Raw genomic sequence first — 23,083 nt, 5'->3', positions numbered from 1 at the left:
CCAAGATGCGTTTATAAAATCAGCAAAAATTCTATCCTCTTCAAGAGGGATCATTTTTAAAAGTTTTTCGTTTATTTTGTTTATTGAAATTACGGTACAATTTTAAAGATTGGGAAACGAATTGCGTAAGGCTGATAAGCCCCATGTATTTTCGGTCTTAAAAGCATTTGTTTATCAGAAAATTGTTAGCTGGGATATTTGGTAGATGGTTTTGCTGTTTGCTTCACGCATGTCTCTTTTACCACATATCTAAAACAAAATATTGACTAGATCAGCAAGCTCTGACTGTAGTCTAGCCCTAACGTATGATTGAGAGCTTAACCTTACAGTTGGAATATCGATAGTTTAGCTATGTTTAGAGCTATTGAGAGCTTAACCTTACAGTTGGAATATCGATAGTTTAGCTATGTTTAGAGCTAATGCTACTCCGATAGATCCGATAAACTGCCATGATGTTCAAGTCCTATTCTTAAGGACTTTTTTTTCTTAATAAATCCAAAGCCTTTTTAAGATGATGAAAATTCCTGCTGAATGGATGAACAAGTGAAAGATGATAATTTTCTACCAACATAGATCAATCTGCATATTATTTTATCCTACAGTTTGTGATTTGTTAGGTCAAACCCATTAGCATCGTTGCTTTGGGTGCTCTTTTTTCTAGAAAAACAATGTTACAACATAAATAACAAACTGCCAAACGATAAACAACGATGAACGGAGCATTAGATCATGGATATCGTCTTTTAGCCTTGCGAATTGTTTGTTTCCCCGCTAAAAACTGACCGTTACAGTGTGCAAAGCTGTAATACGATTACATCTTTAACCAAACTAACAATCCAACTGGGGACATACCAAACATTCGCAACTAGTTATTTCGATTGCACTCATTTCGAAGTAAAATCTGGCCAATAGTTGATGAAATATCGATGTGTAGTCCCTTCGAACAAACGATCAAGCCAGTTTGGCAAACCGTCCAGCAGATTTTCCTCAAGAAGAATCTTTGGTTCGTATATGTCTGGCATGGAGGCTTCGGAATCGGAGCTATCCATACCGAGGAATGCTCCCGCTTCGGGATCAGACGGTATCGAACTAAGATGACGAGTTATTTTTATCATGCGCTAGAAATAGAATGAAAACTGTTATAGAAACAATTGTTATAGATATGTTTCGTCTACATTACCTTTGCTCCACGATTCGACTCTGGATGCTTGGCATGATACATGCAGAAATATTTACGATGTCCATTTAAAGCAATGACTGTACCAATACAATTTCGTGGATTGATATCCATCTCGCGTGATTCTGACAGCGACAAACGTAATAATTCTGCATACCAAGCAATGCCCTTTTCAATCTGCATGTGGGCAAACATTAGTGTTTTGTTCCTGCAAAATAGCCAAAATAGCGTTAATATAGTTTGACAAAAAAGCCAATCAGAAGAAACCATACTTCCGATACGGCCATACAGCTTTATGAAATGCAGGAATCAATTTCGATCTTGATTGCAAATCTGTAAGTAATACTATGGTACGGCAACCGGGCTTAAGAAGTCTAACCAATCCATTATATTTTTCTGCTCGCAGTTCATGTAATCGAAGCTCCGGCACATACCCCACAGGTTTTCCTGAAAAAATCAAACATTTAAAGCAGATAACATTGAACGATTATTTGCCATATTTTTTATAATAATTGACGAATAAATTTTCATAAAGTTGCTTACCGTTAGAATTGTTCACATGTTTGCTCTTCAGTTGTATGTCTTCCTCTTCCAAATGTAGTAGGTAAGACATTACATATCCAATGATAAGAATAAATGCTACTGTTCCGATAACAGATATTGCTGGTAGAATGTGCTCCTGTCCTAAATTGTCCACCATATATTCTAAGGCCAGCAATATACGGTTTAACATTCGCATCACCGCATGTTCGGCATGTTCATCTAAAAGCGCCTGTAAAGACAACGTTAAATGAGTGTACAGTTGAAATATTCGCAGTTAATTCAGTAAATTACCTTCACTTCGGTTTCATAGGTCAATGCTTCCGACGAGCGTAGCAATCGATGAATGATAGTATCCATCTTTTGCTTCGTTTGATTGAAGTATTGCTCTTGTGTATCATTCTCCAGTGTTTTATCGACAGGCAGAACAATCTCATGTATCCATTCGTACCGAACTTGTTTCGTATCTCGACGCCAGAAGATGACAATTTGCAAAAGAGTATCTTTCGGCTGATTGTGCTTAGAAAGCGCGCCGATAAAATCGTTTTGTTTTTCTTGATATATGTATGCAAATCGTACTCTCTCACGACTAAATAGCGATTCAAGCGCTACTTTACGCATAACGGTGCGAGCTCCATCATGCAGGTTCGTATTTTCAGTTACTAGTACAACGCACAGTCTCTTCCGGGGTCGGTTCCATTCCGCCGGACAAACGCTATCCAGCATGTCTTGCGAAGATAGACGTGGAAACACAAGAAATTTGTTGTGCGATATAATATTGTTCAGCGTCGTGGTTGGTATATCCGACATGGTAATTGAGGCGATCGGTTGTGATGGATATTCATTGAACAGCAGCAAGGTATCAAGAGCGGAATGAGCTTTAAACTTTGCCTGAATGTTTGCGGTGTTGTTGAAGTTTAGTTGCACGAAACCAAATGCAACACGTTCACGAAAGTAATATGCAATTATAAGATAACGCAATCGGGGCTGTGCTCTCGGTTCTAGAATAAGAGCACGAACACGGTTATCTGCCCAACCGCCCAAAAAGGTATCAAGCGTACTGTCTGTTACTGGCGTTAACAGTTTGTATGGCAGCTTTTGCCGTATGAAATCTACCACATGCTGTGCATTAAAAACGCTGTCCTTGTAAACGTAATTATGACCATCTAATACCATAATGACGCATGGTAGCGAGTGTACCCCGACTTTCCGTACAAGTTGCTCTTCGTGACCAGCATTCACAGTGGCAAAAACCACTCCGTACGGCTCGAGCGTGTCGATTAGCTTTTTAAAAGAGTTTGCCGCTTTCATGCATGCAAAGCACCAATCAGCGTAAAACATCAATATATGCGGAGTCGTGCGACTTTTCGGCAAAATGTTCGTTTCGTAATATTTGGTAGTGATGGAAAGTCGATGATACAAGCCTATATCTTGATCATGAAAGTTGAAGCTATGTGCACCGTAAAACTGCTCGAAAGGATCCTGAAAGCGACCATAATTGCTATAGTCTGGCCGATTTCGTTCCAGCACTGCATCCTCATTCGTTATTCCGTACTGGTCGTAGGCAAGTCTACGATCCGAGTCGGATAACAATTCGTAGGCTTGTTTGATTTCCACAAATTTCGTTTCCGCTTCAGGATGGTTCGATTTATCGGGATGCCTGTAAGAAAAAAAGGCCAGTAATTTCAGGAGATAAAATATGAAGCCCACCAAAGAATCGATTTTTCCATGGACAGCACTCACCATTCTTTGGCCAATTGTTTGTATGCACGGCGTATCTCCTGCACTGATGCTCGTTTATGTACATCTAGAATTGTGTAGGGATCGTTGGAAGCGCTTAGACTTAAGCCAATTGTGCCAAAAAACAAAGCGAAACCAATCCAAAAAACCACGCTTTTCTGTCGACCGCACATCCTTGATTTTCTTCTACACAATCGCACAAATGAACTGGGAGTGTTGATTGTTGTTGATATTGACAGTGTCAAATCGTAGTTTGACATGCAGGGTTTGACTGCCGCACTCATCGCACTGTGGTCGAGCCAGCGCTGCTGATCCAACATCTTCTCTTTTTGTTCCGAAAGTTATTGTGTTTTAAATATATTTTTATGATCATGTTGGATTGTTTTGGTTTTTAACGCCGTTTTTCCCCACATTAATTTGCACAGTTTCACAGAAACCACCCACCAAACACAGCTTTCGTGAAAGCTGCACATATGTTTCGCTTTCTGGAGCTTTTCTGCTAAAAATATCCTTCACATACGCGCGCGGCCAAGCTTCCCGTTGTCATGTGTTCCGATAGCATGTGCGTATTGCGCGCGCCTGTGTGAGTGCGTCCGGAAAAGTATATATCAAAAGAAAATGTGCCGGGAAAAATCAGTTGAACGGTGTTTTTCCACCAGTTGACTTCGAATACCGTCGGAGACACCGTGTGTGACTCCGTCACACTAGATCCAGTGCTGCTACCAGTCAGGCAACTCAGTCAGCAATTGTTTCCACGCTGTTCTAATCCCGTGGGTGAAGAAAAGGATAAAGTGAATTTTACATGTGAGCCGTTTTTTTAAAAGTGATTTAACGCACCCGTTCTGTAGTTTTCTTTCTAGTTTAGCGTTTTTGTAGTTCAATTTTAGATATGTTACTGTTAGTTTATGATTTTACGTGAGTATTTTTTTTTTTTTTGTAATTCTGATTGTATTTTCTTCAGGGTGAAACGTAAAAGTGTCAGTGCTGTGCAAAAGGTTTTACCGGTTTTTCGTTTGAACTGATGCGACCGATCGCCAAAGCAAACCTGGCCATCGGCCGGGCGGCGGCACTAGCAATCCTGGTGTCGCTGGCCACGGTCAGTGCCGTTCCGTCCTCCGTGTTGGCGGGCTCGAAGGAAGCCAACGGTAAGTGGTCACGCGGACAGCTGTCCGCAGATGAATTATGATTTTCTCCTATAATGCAATAATTGAAAGCGACGGCAAATGACACTGGAATAATATTTGCCTTCCAAAGGCGACGACGGAGATACTCGTCGGATCGCTTCCGGTGCACGAGATGATAAGAAAACAGCAAAATGTCCCCCTGAAACAACGAGAGCATATTTTCGCAACAATCCACTACAAGAAAATTGCATTTTGCACACGTTGTGGCTCCCGTCCCATGTGGATGGCATGGTGATCTGGTGACGTCTTGAGGTAGTAACTAGAGGTAGTTTGATAGAGGACACTTGTTACACCAGGCTTTGCCATTACGCACACTGAAAGCCTGTTCCAGACACCTTTGTTTCGTTCGGCCTATGTATGTCCATTCCCACTTGACCACGTGTGAAATCTTGAGACGTTGTAAAGCAACGGAAACAGTATCACATTTTGCCGTGTAACCGTTTTCCCTCCCCCAAAACCGGTTGTCCGGTCGGTTCGTGACACTTTGACTCAGCTTTCATTAGTCGTCGGAGCGACGGTGAGTAACCTGTCACGTTACCTGACTCGAGCTGCAATGGTTTGAGTTGAGACAGATGTTCCAGATACAGCATATGGGAAACATTACTGGCCTTCTAGGTGAGTGATGATTTTGAAGCATAAAGGAACGATGTTGACCTGCATTTGATTACAACACGGCTAGAATAGTGTCCAATCGAGGTATTTTTACCGAGAAAAAAAACACATACATCTGGCCTTGTGTATTTGTGTATTTTTGCTTGTTACTCCAGCTAACAAAACTCTCTTCACTTACGCAAAAGAAGTCAGAAATTGAAATTCATCACCACAATTGCCACATGGAATGCGGCACCAAAATTGTACATAGGGTAAAGGAAATTACAATCAGCCCCAAAATTTCATCGCGGTTTGGTAAACTCAATTACGGTTCACACCGGGTCCCTGTAACTTCCATTTGCCGTAGGCCACTCGTGTACCGAGTGGTGTGTGTGTGTGCAATATTTTTTTTGCCCTGGTCACTTTTTGAACCATTTCAGCAGTGAATCGCGTTGCTTTCCCGTCATCAGTGCTGGAAAGATTGGACAGATTATGAGGGAATTCCGTAACGCAAAGTGCATGCCTGCAGTGGTTTTTTTTTTGCTACTCGGACGGAACAGGAAACATATTAGCTTGAGGTTGAACGATGGACGAAACCGTTCGTGGTTTATGACGTTGACCGTTCCTGCCGAGGGTGTCCCGTGCTGCGTGTATAGCACCGTTGAACCGTAATGATTCACCGCACAGAATCTATAAACATGGAGAATCCTGTCCCCAATCGTGTGGGATGCGCTCAATCCGGTCACTTTACGATACGGTGCGAGAAGAGGGTCGATACTGGCAAAAAGAGAGACAGATCCTTAACAACAGGTTGCTAGCAGCATGATAAGCTAACAGCACACCCTTGATATCTCGTTGAATCGGCTGCATGAAGTTGTGTGGAGTAGAAGCGAAAAGGTAATGAAATAATAAAATTTAATTTACGATACTACTTCGGTCCGTTCCGTTAATGGACATCAGATTGTTTCCATCCTTCACTCCCGGGAACCCGGTGGCAAACTTATCTGCGGCCGGATGTTGAGCAGTTAACCGTCAAATCTCGGACCTAATAACTTTTTTTTCGCTCCTTTACCCAGAACTGGAAGTGTTCATATAGGACCATCAGTTTAGCCGGTGTAGCATGAAGCTGGTCATTCTGAGAATGAAAAACATGACTAAAAAGTGTAGAAACGATGTGAACACACGTTTCGGATATGTTTAGATAAAAGTTTCTTATTATTCTGCTCAAATAACATTTGAAGGTTAAACATAGATGTTACTTGTATATCTTGAAGACTCTAATAAAACATTAATACATCTCTTTTAAAGCTAATAGTGCCCGCTCTGTTCTAATCAACTTCTCTCCATTTTAACTGTCCATGCCGCACTTTTCACCAGCATGGATGGAACTAATCGTACCGCAACATCTCCGCCATGTTTCTTTAGAAACTTGTGATCTTTTGATCTAGCCCTGTTTCGGTCGAAACTAGCATAAATTCAGTTCGCGTTTTATCTTTCTCATGGCGTAATCTCACGCAACAAACGCGTATGCGAACAGTTTGCACAATGATAGGGGGTGACTGTACGAGCAAATAGTAGGACACAGTAGAAGATGGCCGCCCATCTAGTCGTCTTGTTTCGGAGCGGTTTGCCATTTGACCTGCATCCCGACACCCTTTAAAACGTGGCTCTCCCGGGCACGTCGGTTGTTTGCTTAGGATGAAACCACCCAACACACGGGAGGGTCGCTCGTATCAGGAACACAAATTTAATTGCAGATAAATGCGTTTCACCTTCGGTCTAACACTGGAACATGAAACCTCTTTAGAAAACGGTTAAAGTACATCGACCGACCCTCGATTTGAGGAATGTGCGAGAAACATACCTCTCAAGGATTTGTGTTTATTAAAATATGCTTCAAATTATTATAATCATTCTTCTGTTTCGGATACCTCTTTAGTTCTCGACAATGTTGAGGTTTGCACCGCAAATGTAGCTCAACTGCTGGCGAGCCAGATCGATGTAGGTTCGAAAGGACATTTCTGCAGTGGTCATGCACACAATGTATCTGTTAAGGATCTCCATCAAATCTGCCTCGAAGCCCTGTTTTTGTGTCTCCAGCTCAGCTGCTAATGGTGGTCTGTTCTGTAACAAATCCGCTTCCTTCTGGTGCAGTTTATTCACAATATTGTACGGTGTGTAAAACACATTGTCGCCCCGGAATACATCCAGCAGTCGTAGATTGGTGGACGCTTGTTCCAGTGCTCCGATACTGCCGTAGTACGACGCAGTGACATTACCCAATGATTCATCGGCCTCGTTAATGCACGTAGTATATGCCACACCGATCACGTTGACTGTTTCGTTAGTAGCTCTCTGGACGAATTGCATGCACTGCCCATCGGCAACGGATGTGTTCTGACCCCTCATCAAACCGTTCAGCTGATCTTCCTGCAGTGTGACGGATTTGACGAACGTTTCCTTTGTGCGTACAATATCGGAGTGGAATTGGGTTAACGCTTGCGTTTCTTCGTGTTCCAGCGCGAATATTTGCTGCTGATCTTCAGCAATCGTATCGATGTACCGTGGAACGATTGACCTGAACGTATCGATCACCTCATTGGCACCGGGGCGAGCTGCATGGCTTGCACCGATCACTGCTAGCACTGCCAGAATAAGTAACTTCATCTCTATACTTTTGGAAGTTCTGTTGTCCACACACTTAGACAACTTAACGGTCAAACGATCACTGGCACTTGGTACCTCAAATACTGCCAAATATGTATGATAGCAACGGTTCAACGCATCATTTCCATCCCGGCGAGACGAGCTCAGATAAGATTAGCATAAGCCGGAAAGAAGGATTTATCTCACTGACGGATGTGCGGATTAAGACGATCATGTCAACAAGTACAGTATGCTTGGAAGGCAAAATTTGCATTGTTTGCTTTACTTTTGCCGAAATGGAAAACAATGAGAATTCGTTCAAATGTGTTTAAAAAACTTTTTGAAAATTTACTCTCTGATATAGTTTTGTTTTTAATACAAAAATATATTTTCTAGATATTGTTTGTGACCTTTTACTTGCCAATGACGAGGCATACCTTTGCCTTTTTGGTACCGAATTTTCCCAAGACAGGAATTTGTTATGTACAATCTAGAACCCAAGGAAAGATCCCAAAGATACAGTAAATTCCACAGATTTTGATTTCATTTTTTATTCACTACTAATTACTGCACCTTAGCAATACGGCCAGGCCGTTCTTTATGAATAAAAATTACTGCACATTGTGGCTACTGCATCGAAAGCAGAAATTGAAGAATCTCCCAGCTTTGATGTACTAAAAAAAATTAAATCATATGATGTAGAATTTATTGTCCTTTGTTTTGTTGATAAAGAATGATCACTTTGCTTTTTTGTTTTATTAAACACCAAGACTTTATTTCGTCATGAACAATTGAGACCTTAAACAGAGATCCCATCGATCAATTTATATGGGATTTGGTCGAGGGATTTACTGGCTAGTAAAGAATTGTTTGGAAGTAAAGAAAGAATGTTGCTTAGTAAGGAGAACAAGCGTAAAATTATGATGTAAACTCCATGGTTGATGAATTCATGTTTATTATTATCTGAATAATACATATCCTGAATACTGCATCGATTGCAGAAATTGAGGATACACCCATTTTAGTCGTGATTTTATGTAACTGTCCTGTTGGGAATATCCTGTTAGTTCTGTACACTCAAGTCGGCTCCACAAATCAACTGCATTTGCATCTGACACATGTTGACGCCTTGTTCAAACAGATTGAAAGCCTCTTGCATGCAAGCATTATAGTTATTCTGGATGAAACTCAGATCATTATACACTTGTTCGGTTACATTCTCTAGTCTCGATGCTGTTCCATTGTTGTTCATCAACAGGTTCATCTTGGCATGCAATTTATCGATGATAGGTTGCGGACTGTGAAACACATTGTGGCCCTGGAATACGTCAAGCAGGCGTATCCACGAAACCTGCTGCTCCATAGTATTTATATAGCCGTAGTACGACGCAAGGTTGCCATTTATCGCTTCATCCGCTTTATTGATGCAGTTGGTAAAGGATACACCCGCCAAGTTCACGTTCATCTCACTGCTAGCGTTCACAAAGCTTAGACACAGATTGTCGGCCGTCCTCTGAGCACCGATCACCTGATGTATGGTTTCCTCACGCTCGATCACAATCTGCACAAATGCCTCCTTTTTGTCAATAATCCCTAGATGTACTTGGGCCAACTGATGCATGACGTCACTCTTGACGGTATTGATGACCGTTTGGGCTTCGTCTAAACTGGAGTTATAAAGTGGCAGAAGCTTCTTGAAGGTTATGATGACGTCCTCCGTTTCTGGACGACCAGCGGCAACGATGCCGATGGCCAGTAGAACGATGAAGCTCTTCATGGTGTTAACCAGGGGTTTCTACGATGATCAACAAACTGGATATTTCGGGCAACAAGAAAACATCTTTTATACCCCATAACACCGTGTGGTACACTGTTTGTATAAGTTTATTTATAATTTATTCGTCTTAAACTAACATTCATTATCTTTTTATTTTGCCTTTCTGCACAAGAACAAACCACAATTCCCATGTAAAGGTTTATCTGTTTTCTTGCATCTTCCGGTATTTGGTTTGGGGGTTTTGATTTATTCGCCATGAAGCATTGTTACCAACTTGTTAGCTAAACCACTTGCGGACTGAATAATGTGTATTAAATTTCCGAGAATTCGGTATCCATTTTGGTGTCATTTACTAGGAAAGAAGTATAAATTACATAACCGGAAGGACACCACATGAACTTATCGCTGTTAACCTTTTTTTTAAATGTTTTCCAAATATAAGCTTCACTTATGAATGGGAATTTATTCATTGAACAACCCTTGCCATATGTTGTTTGTTTCGTATTTTCCTGGTGTTTACAACATGTTTTCTCCAGATAAGATTGGATTTCTCAATGTACACGACAATGGTATTACGGTCACATTTAACTACAGGAGCAATGAGATCACGTGCAAATTCGCGACGTAAATTATCGCGAAAAAATTTCCATAAAAATTATTTTGATCTCTGGATCAATGGAACGCATTGTTATTATGAAAATCAGACACTTTTGGTCAATAATTTATTATATTCAATCAACAAACAAAAGCGCGTACTGTTTATTAGATCATCTTCCGTATCTTATTCATGCTTTTTCGCACACACAATCTGATACTGCTTCGAGGTACCTTCCAGTGACGTATCCAATCCAGCCCGTGCCTCTTTCATGCACACAACAAACTGTTCCTTCACTTCGCCCAGCTCCTCACGGATCTCCCTCACCGATTCCGCACTCATCGACGGTAGCTTAAGTGTGGCGCGCATACGCTCCTGCAGCTTGCTGCGAATGCGCGCCGGATCGACGAAGATATTCTCACCCCGGAACGCATTCAACACGTTGGCCTGGTCGTACTGGTCGCGCGATACCGCTCCATCCGTAGCCTTCGACAGCTTCGCGTACAGTGCATCGTCCACTTGGTGCAGACAGGAAGTGTACGATACACCGGCCAGATTCAGCATGAGTGCCGTCTTCTGACGGATAAAGTCTACACAGTTTGGACCACTTGCTTGAGCTTCGGCGGTAGCCAACTCCTGCAGGATGGATGATTCTCCCGTGATGGAAGAACGCACGTACTCCTCCTCGGCCAGCAGCAGCTCGGACTGTACGAGCGAAACGAAATCATCTTGCGCACCGAACAAACGGCCCTTCTTGACGCGTTTTAGCTGTGTGAACACACTGAGCGCCTCGTCACGATCAGCTACGATAGCCTGCGATAAGGACAATGGATCGTCAAACGAATCCACTTTCACGTACTCCAAACAAACAAAAAAAAAAGCAACTCAACTCACCGAAATAGTCACGGACAGCAGTGCTAGCAGGAGCAGTGCCTTCATTTTGTTTGCCAGCTGATGGTGATAAACCTTTCCCAAGTTGTGGTGACTTCTACCTTCCCCAGGGAGCGCAGTTAGCGAATGAACCAGCGCCCGACTACGTCCGAACGTTTTATATTGTTTCCTCAGCCGCATCCACTCCCATCGGGGGCTACTTTTTCACTATCTCAAAACGGTTCAGGTTCAAGTGATGCATGCTCACCAACTCTTATCAAGCTGATGCTATCGTGTGGCCAGCATTAAGAAAGCACCGTCACGATAAGCAGCGTACCCGATCCCCGGGTGAAGTAGTAATGGATCGGAAGTTCACCTTTTCGGCCAAAAAGGGGATAAATGTGTGTACTTGAAGAAGGGTATTTTTTGTACCTACTACTACCTAAGGACGGTCAAGTGTTTGCAACAGCAAGCGTGACAATGGCAAACAAACGAATCGTATGCAAAGTTGATCGATAAAGCGGAAGACAACGTTCAATCATACGTTGGAATGCATCGCTCATTTTCGGTGGAGGTGTTGAAGATTTTGGGCTATCTGCTAGTGAAGTGTTATATTTACAATGCATAGCAGAAAAAAACATCATTAAACTGCACTTTTGGTTGGAATGCATGATGTCATGAGCAAATAATGTTTGCATGATAAATTAGGCATTCGCATTGAGCAGCAGTGGGTTGGCTTTAAAGGCTTAAAATTTCAAGAGGTTAGAGGATAAATTGAAGCCAGGACGAGCTGAGTAAATTAAATCAATAGGATGTATACAGATTAGAAGAAATATTATCTTCGAAGTTAAAAAAATCATTTCTGGTCAAAACTAAAAATTTAAATATCAAGAAATAACAAAGTTACAATGCAAAGACCAGTTACAATGCAAAAATTTCCTGATTTTTCTCAAGACAACGAGTTGTAAAACCCTCAATTTCTGAAACACTTGTGAGTCGATTAGCTTGAAAATTTTATCACTTGTTTTTAGGAGTACTGACTTATTGAATTGATTACTTTTAGTCTTATAGACAAGTAAAACAAGTATGGAGTAGGAAAAATAAGGATTACTTGTTTTGAAACTTTCACATTGACAATGAACAACTTCAAGCGTTTGAAATTTTGCAAATAATTGAAAATATCAAAGGTTAGCTCCAATAACATTCGCTCCAACATGTCTAGCTTCCTTCTTCTTTCAGGTCTTAAGAATTTATAAGATCTCAGTTTGTCAATACAGGCTATTCTGGCTATTTTTGCCATTTATTTACCCGGATATGGACAGTCAGTACTGCCTTGAAAGAAATGGTCTTTATGCGTTACCTCATAACCATCAGGACGACAATCCTATGTAGCTATCAACTATTAGTTCAACCTGTTGTAAAAATAAAACAACTTTAAATTTACACCAATAATAAATAAAAGCCATACTGAGCATTGATTTACAAAATAAGACCATCTTTATTAGCAAGTCAAACTTTCGATGCACTGATCATGTCTTACAACACATTGGCATAAACCGCTCCTGGTGTAGAAGGTTCCGGTTGAACCTCAGTCGGAACTTCCGTTTCTTCCCCTTCCGTTGGTGCAGTTTCCGATTCTGTCTCAACCTCCGGTTCTGTGGCCGGTTCAGTTGGTGCCGGTTCTTCCGTCGCTTCAGTCGGTTCGGCAGTGGACGCAGCTGGTAGCAACGCTCCTAAACAGATCTGCTGCAACTGCTGCAGTACCGTGTTAAGTGTGGTCTGTAGTAGCTGATCGTTCATGGTCAGACAGCTAGTGTACGCCGCTCGTACATCTCCCAGACGTCCTTCGAACGCATCGACCAGCTGGGAGAGCTGTTCGGTCAGTTCAGCGGGAGCTTGCTGCAGTGAGGAAAGCTTTTCCACCAATCGATCAACGATCGTTTGCGGATTGACGAACACGTTCTGGCCGCGGAACACATCGTACACGCTCAGATTCACGAAGGACGTTTCGTTCACCTGCAGCTCATTGTACACGCGGGTGATTTCCGTCGAAAGTGAAGCATCGACGTTGTTGAGACAGTTGGTGAAAGAAACACCGGCCAGATTCATGTTAACGTCCACACTTTGGCGCAGAAAGCCAAGACAGCTCGTATCGACGCTGATGCTTTGTCCGTTCACCTGCCGCAACACGTTCGCTTCCGCCTTAATGGCCGTCTGCATGAACGATTCCTTGCGTGATGCAATGTCCACGTTGAACTTGTACACCACCTCGGAGCTGTTGAGCTTTGCACCGGCCACTGCATTTACAACCACGTCGCGCAGTTCCCTGTAGGCGGGATGTAGTTCACGCAGCGCATCAATGACCCGCAGCGAAGTTTCGCGTTGTGCTAGCGTGACCTGCACCAAAAGATAAACCACAAGTAAGGTTAGCTCACCGGTGCCAGCGTTCCAGACGTGCCGGAAGAATAACTTACGCTCAGAACTCCCAGGAACAGGGCAACCGTCAGGGAAAACGTTTTCATTTTGAAGAATTTGTTGAAAGACGATTTTTCTCCTATGTTTTATTCTACTTCGTCCGGATGGCCGAGCCGTTAGTATCTACCGTAGGGATGGAACTGTCTGTTGGCATCGGGAAGGTCAGAAGTTTTTATACCAAGTTGGAATTAGTTTTCAAGTACTTCATCATCCTCTACTATCGCGCGCTCGTTTCGACGAGTTAGCCCTCGAGTGCTGTCCACGCGCGTTGGACACCTTCGTTCCGGTTGGTGGTGGTATGGCAAGCATTATTACTTACCCTGGGTAACTCTCACACCAGCATACCAATTTCTAATCAAACCATAGCACGATTGAAATCATCGAAATGCCACAGGTTGCAGACGGAGAGAAGTTTTTCTACCGATCTTTACTGACATGCCGTTATCGTATTACCCACCGGTGCTAGATGATAACGGAGGAGAGGGTGGTTTTTACGCAACCATTCTCATAAATTGCACGTTTGCATAATTAGAAGTTAAGTGAAGCATGATTGATGCCTGGCCCGGGTGCGAGCATATGGTCTAAAATCGATAGCATCGTAACCGGTGACAGTGCCTGTCCCTGCATCGTCATGATAACAACCGATCACACACATGCAAACACTCAAACCCAAAACCCCATCAGATTAGATCACGGCCTATCAATAGTTCGGTGATTTACACCGCTTTATGGTACTCGTCGGGGACGTATGGGGTCATCTTCCTTCTAAACACCCTGTCGATGGGGATATACAGTACACTGGTTCAGAGAGCGCCACCGCTTCAAGCGGTTCAAGACATCATCCTTCGTCATCATCGTTAATCGGTGCTTTTTCGTTCAGAATCCCTCGAACTCCACTCGAACAACTGGACAAGGAATGTATGTCCATCACGTTACAAAGCCATCAGTACCAGGGACTTGCGCGAGCCAAAACGTGCCGTCAAGTTGCACGTACCTAGATCCGTTTTCATTCATTGCCAAAGTATCGCACAATCGGATTCGCGGAATCGAAATCCTAACAACTGGGGACAATCGCGTTCGGTGAAGTGCGCGGCATTTTTATCGTGTGTTTGCTCGATCGATTGTTATGGAGAAAGTTTTAGCGACGGTGATGTTTTAGCTTTGTTCGTCAACAGTCAACAGTCTGTTGACGCATGTGAAGTTTTGAAGTGGACGACACTACTGGTGCGTGTATCTTCGCAATGGGATGTGTAGTTGAAGAGTAGGATTTACATTTGTCGAAATAATCTCACAAACAATCTTAAATTACAAACGTCCTTGAAGAATCTTTTTATGCGTTTTGTTGTATGTTGTTTGAAAATCACAACTAGCTTAGAGACATTTATTTTGTAGAAGAATTTTATGACTTATACATCCAATAGTTTCACTCACGGTTCTTAATCGGATGAAGCTTTCTTATGGTAATTTTCGCAAGCCTCATACTCAGTACCAATTCTAATCGCCTTTCCTAACAGCAAACAAACACAAACCAGAAAAAACAATCAACAATTCACCATCCCACAAAACCACAAATTTTCTTTACCTCTTCCTTGGTGGACAATTCTCCCACCGGACTCTTGTATAACGTTGACTCAAGCGACTGACGAAGAATCGCGAGTAAAGGACACTGCGTGACATGCCGTTTGAGTTTGGATCACTTTTTATTTAGTATTTCCTTTTCTCCGGCTTGTTGGTTTCTGCGGGTTTTCGCTTTTTTTTATTTGTCATTGTAAGAATTTTGGTTCACGGTACAAACTTTCCCAATTTCAAAAGTAATGTGCTTACCAGCCACACCGTTTGCTGTGGTGCCGATACTGGGAAGGATTCGTGTGCCTCTGGTTTACACGCTGTGAGTGCAAGGAGTTGGGCAGGAAGCTGTTGAAACGTTTGACAAAGTACAGACGAGAAAGTAATTTTCACTGACCCAGAATTTAAAAGTCCGCGACTCCGATAAACTATGCACACCGAGAACATGATCATGGGGATTATCTTGAGGAATGCAAGTTTCATAGTTTGAGAGAAATCGCTCGTTTTTGTCTACTCTATTATAAATACTGTCCAGATGTTCAGATGTGGAAAGAATTTCTGCAAGTAATGTAATCTCAGACGACAAACAAATAAATTGGGGGAAAAAACAAACTTAAAAATAGAACCGTCTGTGGATGTGGTCTAATTATAGTCACGTAACTATGTAAAGTGCGTTTTAGGAATTCTTCAAACTGATATGCACGGTTTATTGTAAACCGATAAGGCCACTGAAACCGCTTTGATCCTTTAATCGTACCGCGAAAGTAGCGACCGCAGGCTTTAACGACCACGATTGCGAATCACGACAGCTTAAACCTAGTTCCGGTGATTCACAGCTGGTGCCTTATCATTATCGCCGCCACTCGTAATGGACAGAGCGAAGCTGCGGACATGCGGAGTGGTGTGAAGATTGAAAGGTGTCGATGAAGGTTCTCCTATTACGAACTCGCTCCAATATCCCGGCAATCGTAAATGATCGATTAGCTTGACGTTTCGAAAACAATGCCCACGAGAGGTCCGCGCTAATTGCAGCACACGGACGAGTGTTTGTTGAACTATACGCGAGCGTGTGAATCAACGCGGGCCATCATCACCTGGACCTTTCTCAACAGAGCGTCACCTGTCAATGCAAATCACTCACATTAGACCGATACGGAAGCACAAGCTGACCCAGAAAAGAGCACCCACCTGTCGCGATCTGTCTAATGAACTGATAACTGATGCCCTCCAGCCGGGATGTCTCATTCAGATGCAACGTCCCTCAGGAGCTGATTGATTAAACATTGCACAAAGAAATGCAATTCAATGCTCCCATGGGAAATCATGATAATTCACATGAATCGCTGGAGACGAACAATATTTGACTATAAAATGAGCAGTAGACGTTGCAGTAAGTTACAATCCAACTGGACATCAGAAGCCTTCGTACATCCTAGTGCTTTCCACTTGCAACACACGAGTTTTCCACTCTCAAAATGGCTGCGAAAGTAGTGTTTGTTCTGTTACTTGCCTCGTTCGGTTTGGCACTCGGTCAGCGTGATCCCTCGATCGAGGTGATGAACGTGCTGAAGGAGCTGCAGCCACGCTACCGAGAAATTCAAGATTTCGTCATTAACCAGCTAACGGAGGCACGGTTGAACAGTTCCGAGGTGATCTTCAACTTCCATACCGACATCATCAGCTCGAAGGATCAGTACGTTCGCAATACGATCCAGGAGGAACAGGGTGTACTTACGATTCTGGACCTTCAGGCAGAATCGGTCGACAGGACCTGTCTTGGATTCGTGCGCAACAGTGTCGACATGAACGTGAACCTGGTTGGCGTTTCGTACACCAACTGCATCGTACGTGTGGACGACTCATTGGCTGACGTTGTGCAAGAGTTTTACCAGACAATTCAGCAGGATGAAACACAGTACACCGGTAGTGATCTGTTTGGCGCATTCCGTGGCGAGAACATCTTCCACGCACCGGAAAGTCTAATGCAGAAGCTGAATGAAAAGCTGGAACAACTGCGCGAAAATCCAACCTTCATTGCAACGGAACTTTTCGATCTGACAGTAAAGTTCGAGCAGGAACTGAAGCAGGTGAAAACTGGCTACGATGGATGTTTGGAAAGTGGAACGGAACTGCTTCGAAACGCACTCGAAATAGCGCGTATTCAGGTCGTCCAAGTGTGCCAAGGACAGTTGGAAGAGCTGAATCCCTCCACAACTCTCGCTGTGTAAACCTTTTTGGCGTTCGTCAGGAGTGCTTCGCGTAATGTGCCAGAAATGGATTTATTCTGTCAATAACCATTTTACGTTAAATATTATGTTAACGAACAATTTGATCATATCATAAATAAAATCGGCACGACAATTCTTTGAAGCCTCCCACAATAAGCAATGCTTTTAGCTAATGGTAACACGCAAGCAAAGAAAGATGCTAACCAAGCAAAGGGGGAACAAAAACTTCTTGAAAAACCTTCACAAAACTCCCCACCTGAGAAAGAGAACAAAGTTTAAAGAGTTCCATTTGATCTATTTTATCCACCGTTAATGCTACCAGCTGTTGCTTGTTGAATGGGGTTTTTGGGCAAACGGAAAACTTTTCACTGGTTTCAAGGATATGATTCCCACCGGTCTTAGAGCCACTCAGGGTTTAAACTCATGTATGTGCACAAAAAAAACCGAAACATACCTGTGTGTCTGTCTGTTATTTTTTTTACACCTTTCACTCCGTAAAGTTTGTAAAGGAGATATAGATGGTCGGACGTACTGACACATATGGTTCATAGGAAAAAAAGCGAATGGAATGGTGGACTAGTTCCCCACAATACACAAAGTGTGATTGATTGGTTTATACTCATGGGCGTGAGTTGTGGTTTTGCTGGGGAACACGAAATACACTTTTAAAAACAGGTGAGAAATTGAATTTCGAACATTTCCTTCATGTCCCAATGTGTCCTCCCGGTTGTAAGTTATTGTTCTTTCGTATAGAATGTTGCAAAATAAGCAGGGACAGTTCGACAGTTGAAAGCACCCACGGTAACACGGGGATGAACGTGCTACCATAAAGTGTCACAATATTACCCTCAGAATATCAGAAATTGTGTGTTTTTTGCAACACGCGCCATTTACTCTCACTTGCAACAACCATAATCCGGAACTTCCTGCGTGGTTGAAGGATTAGCAGACATTCGGGGACAATCACTACCCGGACCAGCATGACCTTGTGCAATTGCAAATAATCTACGTGCGTGATACGCGCAAGCTACAACAGACGTTGCGACAGTGCGACCCCAAAAGTGACCCACTAGGGCCGACGCATCGATTGAGACGTTTGTAATGTTTTATCGGAGACGACAATAAAAATCTGAAAATGCAAAGATTAAATCAAACTCGATAAGCATAGCATTCGGTATAGGGAAGGGTGTGATAAAGTTATGATCGCTGATTTAGCGTACCGAAAACCCGGAACCTGGTGCCACCGTATAAAGGGCCAGTGTAGGTACGGTGTGGAAGTTATTCGGAGTGGTCCATTCGTCGTTGTACCAAGTCACGACAAGATTTTGATATCGATATGAAGCTCATTTTGGTGCTACTTCTGGCTGGCGTAAGTAGTCGTGTCTTTAGGGCGCATTGAAGGAATGTTGAGACAATTCTTCCAACATTCTTCACATTACAGGTTGCCCTGGCTCAGCGTCCCCAAACGGTGGCGGTGATTGATAAGCTGTACCAAGTGCATCCACTGTACAGGCAGATCCAGGACTATGTGATCAACACGATCTCGGAAGCTCGTCTATCGAGCTCGGCGAAGATCTACGACTTCCACCGGGACATCATCATGATTAAGAGTACCTTCCTTGGGACGTCCATTCGGCAGGAGGAAGCCTTGCTGACCCAGATCAACGGTCAACCGCTCTCGGTCGATCAGCAGTGCTTGAGCTTTGTGCGCCAAAGTGCCGATGTGAACATGAACCTGGCCGGTGTGTCCTACAGTACCTGCATTACGACTGCCGGCGATACGCTCGTGTCCACCGTAAAGGCTTTCTACGAGCGGCTCGATATGGATGAGGCGGCTTACGTCGGTGTCGGTCTGTTTGAGGAGTTCCGTGATGAAAACATTTTCTTCGACCCGCAAAGCATTATCGCGAAGCTCGAGAACCGCATGTTCCGGCTGGAAGATTATCCCACACACATCGGTAGCGAGTTGCTGGACGCTATTGCCGGCTTCACCGTCTCGCTTGACAGTGTTCGCATGAACTATGTCAGCTGCATGACGATGGGTGAACAGCTGCTCATGTCCGCCCTGCAGTTGGCTCAGATGCAGTTGGAGATGGTGTGTAATGCCAAACAGATTCCTGTTCCAGACGCTACCACACCCGTTCCTCCTACTCCGGAGCAGAACGAACCGGAACCGGATCCGGAACCAGTACCGGAACCAGAGCATTAAAATCCACACGCAATAGAAATTTGAAAAGGAAATGATTTAAAAATGCGAACGTAAATTTGGGGTTTGAGAATTTTTTTACTTTGGAAATAAAATTGTAACATTCTAATATGGCTGTTTTAGAGATCAATAAACTTTTAAATGTTAATTAAAAACACAATTTTTACTACAAAAATAAAACATTCTTATAATTTTATTGTCGATCCGATAACATTTTTTGTTGTTTGATTTGTTTCAAATTGTTATCAATAATTACACTTACCAACAAATATACCAATCAGATTAAAATCTCAGTCCAATGTTGTCAAAATAATTTACTCAAAGACCACCGTACCAGCTGCCTGTTATCTAGTGTGCTTATCAACTCTTATCTTCCGCAGATTTACATTTTATCGTAGCATAATTGTGTAATGAATTTAATTTTATTGTGTCCTAAATTTAATCCTTTAAGATAAGATCACGAAGACAATATAACCTGCTCAAAAACAACTTCCATCACGGTACAGTGTTGCCTTGGTGTTTGTATAAAATAATGGACGCTTACCGTGCAAACACCTTTGTTGCCCTGCTGCCTCAGCAGCCACGAGCTCACTGCTCTTGGGCTCTGCTCCTCCCTCTAGGCCCTACGATAAAATATTACATTAAATATTCATTGGGCCTGCAGCAGAAACAGAAGGCAACAGAATTTTCTCTCTGGATGCAGCCAATCTTAATATAAATCTGAGCATTTCGTTGTCTGAATGAACCAGCAAAAGTCACGGTATTGGTTTGGTTGTTTTGTTCTACGTAAAATAATACGACTGTTATCAGTATATAGCGACCTAATTAAAACTTTAATAAGTAATTATTAAGGGTTTATTTTCATATCATTTTTTACATAAATTCTTTACCTATTGTGATTGACAAGAAAACTGTTACTTCTTGATAAAGCAAACTAAATCATATCTCTTCCATGTACCTTGCATCGATTCATTCACAGGCCATCGTGATGTGACGGCTTCCCCGGGGCAAAATCAGCTGACCACGGATGATGCGTCGTACGGTGACGACCGGTCGGGTCCATCGAACCCTCAGAAACGTGGAGGTACGTACAAGATTGGAAGGACAGTTAGCACCGAAAACTTCAAGCCATGCAATTCAACCTCATTCTGCATCGCATCATTTCCTTTAGAATGAAACTCGCCCTCAATTCCCTACTTTCCCTCTACTTCACAGTGAACCCGCTGCTCTACCGGGAGACCGAACTTCGGAACGACTTTTCCGGTAACTCGATCCCACAGAATGGTGTCTGGGAGGATGTAGGTGTACCGTTGCCGGGCATGCCGTATCCGATGGAACTGTTCGATGCACCCATTGAGCCAGGCCCTCTCGATCGGTACGGCTCACAGCAGCAGCAACAGCAGCGGACGTATGATGTGCTGCAGAGCCTGCTGAATCGGCCACTCTCGTACAATCCCCTGTTTGTCGGTAGAACCGTGTCCGGTGGGTATCCGGTACGTATGCACGGTGGAGCATCTGGCAACGGTGGCTACGGTGAACGAAAGAAGCGCACTTTGGCAACGGCGGTGAACGGAAAATCTCACTCCCGCCTAATGCGGTAAGTTCCAGGGGGTGTGCGAGTATTTATCTTACGGAAGGAAAGTTTTAAACGAATTTCCAACAATAGTTAGACAGGCGTTGGGTTACCGCGCCAAAGTTGCAGTCGGCGCAAAAGATGGATTGCTTCCAATTAGTTGAATACCATTCGGAAGTGGAGTTTATTTTATTGCACGATATTAGCTTTACAAAATTAATTATTCCCCTGTGGACTCTTTCGGATAACCTGTAAGCTTTAGTTTGTTTATTCCTAATGGAGTATTTCCTTCGAAAATTATGTGCTATTCTTATTCTTGTTTAATTCCTTACTAAATGGATTAAATCGACAATACTAACAGTTGTCTTTTACGGACAAAAAACTAGTTACATCTGCAGACTTTTTTCTGAAACATTGAGGTATAAAGATTTTCCTCGCAATTCCATCAAATAAATGTAGTGGAATGCGAGTAGAATGCAATAATAATTCAACAAGAAGTCACCTGAAGTACGCAATAAACCATAATAAAACAAACTACCCGCGATAAAAATATCCAACCAATGAGCGGTTTCCAATATCGTTTAGCTGTTTGAACATTGATTTGAAACAAAATCGATAGATTTACCTTAAGTGAACGACAAACCAGTAATAGATGTTTATACAATCAACCAGCCCTGTTTGGGTTTTGGTCCTGTTTTCCGTGGTCCAACCACATCCATCGGTAGAGACCACGAAACTGCTGTGGCTAACGTCACCCAGCAGGAACAAATAATACAGACGCCCTCTTGATACGGTGTACCATTTGTCAACAAAACGTCTTGTGTTTGCTCCGCATGGTGGGGGGGGGAGAGGACGAAAAGAAAGAAACACAATCGGTAACAAATACAACGAAACGGGTCCAACAATCGTCAAACATAATTCCCAAGCGTCATCGTACCTTTCGATTTCATTAAAAGCCCTTAAATCCACACTCAGCCAAGAAGCTTTTCGGAATAGCAGGAAGAATGATGATTTTCCATTTCCCGATGGGTTTTTGAGTTTTTTTCTCTGTTTTTCTCGTGCCTACTGTGAATTGATTTCGAACACGGCTCAAGCTTAGGCATCGATAATAATTTGATGCTGTCCGATGATGGAGGTTTAACGATAAAGCAATTTAAAGCTTTTGTGTCTGAAATGCAGAGGATTGCGATGCGATTGCATTTATATGAAGAAGTACCACAAAAATGCATACATTTCTAATGGTCCATTTACACAGTCAGGGTTCAGTCGTCGAAAAACAAGGTTACGATGATGCTTTAGTTCGTCGAAGGTTGAAAATGGGACTAAAAATTATCATTTTCCAGCAACGACCATCCTCGCCCTGCTACGGATGTGTGTCATTATACGTTGAGCTGACGTCAATCATTCCAGAGAGATTCATTTTTTTTTGACGAAGCAAAATGTGTCAAATGTCCTACGGACAAATCCAACCGAACGTAACATTTTGCACACTGCTCTTGACCGCCCCTGTTAACAGCAGGGGACACTGTTTGCTAGCTGTCGAATGTTTTTTTCTTTTTTAAAATATTTTATATGCCCCATTGAACAAATTCGCCAGAAAAGTCTGATTTATGCTGCATTTGAAGGAAGCAAAACATATTATCATCCCGTGTCCAATACTTCCAATGATATGCAGAACCGCCGCCGAACAGGTCCACCGTGGGGTTCGGAGACGGATCACATTAATATTAATAATCTTCCGGCCAAGCTCTCAGTTGGAGATGAAGTGTGCCGACATTCGACCTTCCCGCAACATGTCGTCCGCTTCGGGACGTGCAATGGAAACACTATGTTTACTGATGCGAGGAAACGGTACTCCAAAAAAAAGGAAAGAAAAGATACTGTAAAGTTCACAATCTTGTCCTGTGGTGTGCCA

At 42.8% G+C, this 23,083-nt stretch overlaps 7 protein-coding genes across 8 annotated transcripts in view; 3 read left to right on the top strand and 4 right to left on the bottom strand.

Annotated features, from left to right (window-relative positions):
* Window positions 1–109: 109 nt before the first annotated feature.
* On the bottom strand, window positions 110–3,706 carry LOC125761554 (dnaJ homolog subfamily C member 16-like). The gene is made up of 7 exons (XM_049422774.1): window positions 3,461–3,706; window positions 2,012–3,377; window positions 1,721–1,949; window positions 1,450–1,624; window positions 1,181–1,385; window positions 378–1,118; window positions 110–322 (listed from the first exon to the last, which is right to left on the bottom strand). The coding sequence occupies exons 1-6, from the start codon at window positions 3,628–3,630 to the stop codon at window positions 885–887; spliced, it is 2,379 nt and encodes a 792-aa protein (XP_049278731.1). The 5' UTR covers window positions 3,631–3,706; the 3' UTR covers window positions 110–322; window positions 378–884.
* Window positions 3,707–4,049: 343 nt separating this feature from the next.
* The window catches only part of LOC125761562 (uncharacterized), a 31,157-nt gene continuing 12,123 nt past the window's right edge, over window positions 4,050–23,083 (top strand). The window contains exons 1-4 of one of the 2 annotated variants that reach the window (XM_049422787.1): window positions 4,050–4,227; window positions 4,419–4,602; window positions 20,575–20,679; window positions 20,811–21,192. In XM_049422787.1, the coding sequence (XP_049278744.1) occupies window positions 4,479–4,602; window positions 20,575–20,679; window positions 20,811–21,192 (611 nt within the window). In that variant the 5' untranslated portion in view covers window positions 4,050–4,227; window positions 4,419–4,478. Of the gene's footprint in view, window positions 4,262–4,418; window positions 4,603–20,574; window positions 20,680–20,810; window positions 21,193–23,083 lie in introns of both variants that reach the window. The other variant, XM_049422785.1, reaches the window with a different exon arrangement.
* LOC125761572 (uncharacterized) lies at window positions 7,083–8,052 on the bottom strand. The gene has a single exon (XM_049422804.1). It carries the CDS (start codon window positions 7,897–7,899, stop codon window positions 7,168–7,170), a length of 732 nt encoding a protein of 243 aa, XP_049278761.1. The 5' UTR covers window positions 7,900–8,052; the 3' UTR covers window positions 7,083–7,167.
* On the bottom strand, window positions 10,377–11,337 carry LOC125761569 (uncharacterized). The gene is made up of 2 exons (XM_049422800.1): window positions 11,145–11,337; window positions 10,377–11,063 (listed from the first exon to the last, which is right to left on the bottom strand). The coding sequence occupies exons 1-2, from the start codon at window positions 11,319–11,321 to the stop codon at window positions 10,437–10,439; spliced, it is 804 nt and encodes a 267-aa protein (XP_049278757.1). The 5' UTR covers window positions 11,322–11,337; the 3' UTR covers window positions 10,377–10,436.
* On the bottom strand, window positions 12,595–13,767 carry LOC125761567 (uncharacterized). Its single transcript, XM_049422797.1, has 2 exons — window positions 13,595–13,767; window positions 12,595–13,517 (listed from the first exon to the last, which is right to left on the bottom strand). The coding sequence occupies exons 1-2, from the start codon at window positions 13,640–13,642 to the stop codon at window positions 12,657–12,659; spliced, it is 909 nt and encodes a 302-aa protein (XP_049278754.1). The 5' UTR covers window positions 13,643–13,767; the 3' UTR covers window positions 12,595–12,656.
* LOC125761571 (uncharacterized) lies at window positions 16,082–18,527 on the top strand. The gene has a single exon (XM_049422802.1). The coding sequence runs from the start codon at window positions 16,637–16,639 to the stop codon at window positions 17,387–17,389; it is 753 nt and encodes a 250-aa protein (XP_049278759.1). The 5' UTR covers window positions 16,082–16,636; the 3' UTR covers window positions 17,390–18,527.
* LOC125761570 (uncharacterized) lies at window positions 18,676–19,709 on the top strand. Its single transcript, XM_049422801.1, has 2 exons — window positions 18,676–18,758; window positions 18,831–19,709. The coding sequence occupies exons 1-2, from the start codon at window positions 18,726–18,728 to the stop codon at window positions 19,596–19,598; spliced, it is 801 nt and encodes a 266-aa protein (XP_049278758.1). The 5' UTR covers window positions 18,676–18,725; the 3' UTR covers window positions 19,599–19,709.

Source organism: Anopheles funestus, chromosome 2RL (assembly GCF_943734845.2).
Source record: "Anopheles funestus chromosome 2RL, idAnoFuneDA-416_04, whole genome shotgun sequence".
Taxonomy (NCBI): Eukaryota; Metazoa; Arthropoda; class Insecta; order Diptera; family Culicidae; genus Anopheles; species Anopheles funestus.
This window is presented reverse-complemented; position numbering and strand designations above follow the sequence as displayed.

Coding starts and splice junctions, on each gene's coding strand:
- LOC125761571 (XM_049422802.1), top strand. CDS start 16,637: ATGGCTGCGAAAGTAGTGTTTGTTCTGTTACTTGCCTCGTTCGGTTTG.
- LOC125761572 (XM_049422804.1), bottom strand. CDS start 7,899: ATGAAGTTACTTATTCTGGCAGTGCTAGCAGTGATCGGTGCAAGCCAT.
- LOC125761567 (XM_049422797.1), bottom strand. CDS start 13,642: ATGAAAACGTTTTCCCTGACGGTTGCCCTGTTCCTGGGAGTTCTGAGC. Junction 13,518..13,594: donor TGTTCCTGGGAGTTCTGAGC/GTAAGTTATTCT, acceptor CTTTTGGTGCAG/GTCACGCTAGCACAACGCGA.
- LOC125761569 (XM_049422800.1), bottom strand. CDS start 11,321: ATGCGGCTGAGGAAACAATATAAAACGTTCGGACGTAGTCGGGCGCTG. Junction 11,064..11,144: donor TGCTGTCCGTGACTATTTCG/GTGAGTTGAGTT, acceptor TCCTTATCGCAG/GCTATCGTAGCTGATCGTGA.
- LOC125761570 (XM_049422801.1), top strand. CDS start 18,726: ATGAAGCTCATTTTGGTGCTACTTCTGGCTGGC. Junction 18,759..18,830: donor TGGTGCTACTTCTGGCTGGC/GTAAGTAGTCGT, acceptor TTCACATTACAG/GTTGCCCTGGCTCAGCGTCC.
- LOC125761554 (XM_049422774.1), bottom strand. CDS start 3,630: ATGTGCGGTCGACAGAAAAGCGTGGTTTTTTGGATTGGTTTCGCTTTG. Junction 3,378..3,460: donor AAACAATTGGCCAAAGAATG/GTGAGTGCTGTC, acceptor TTTTTCTTACAG/GCATCCCGATAAATCGAACC. Junction 1,950..2,011: donor CCTATGAAACCGAAGTGAAG/GTAATTTACTGA, acceptor TTGTCTTTACAG/GCGCTTTTAGATGAACATGC.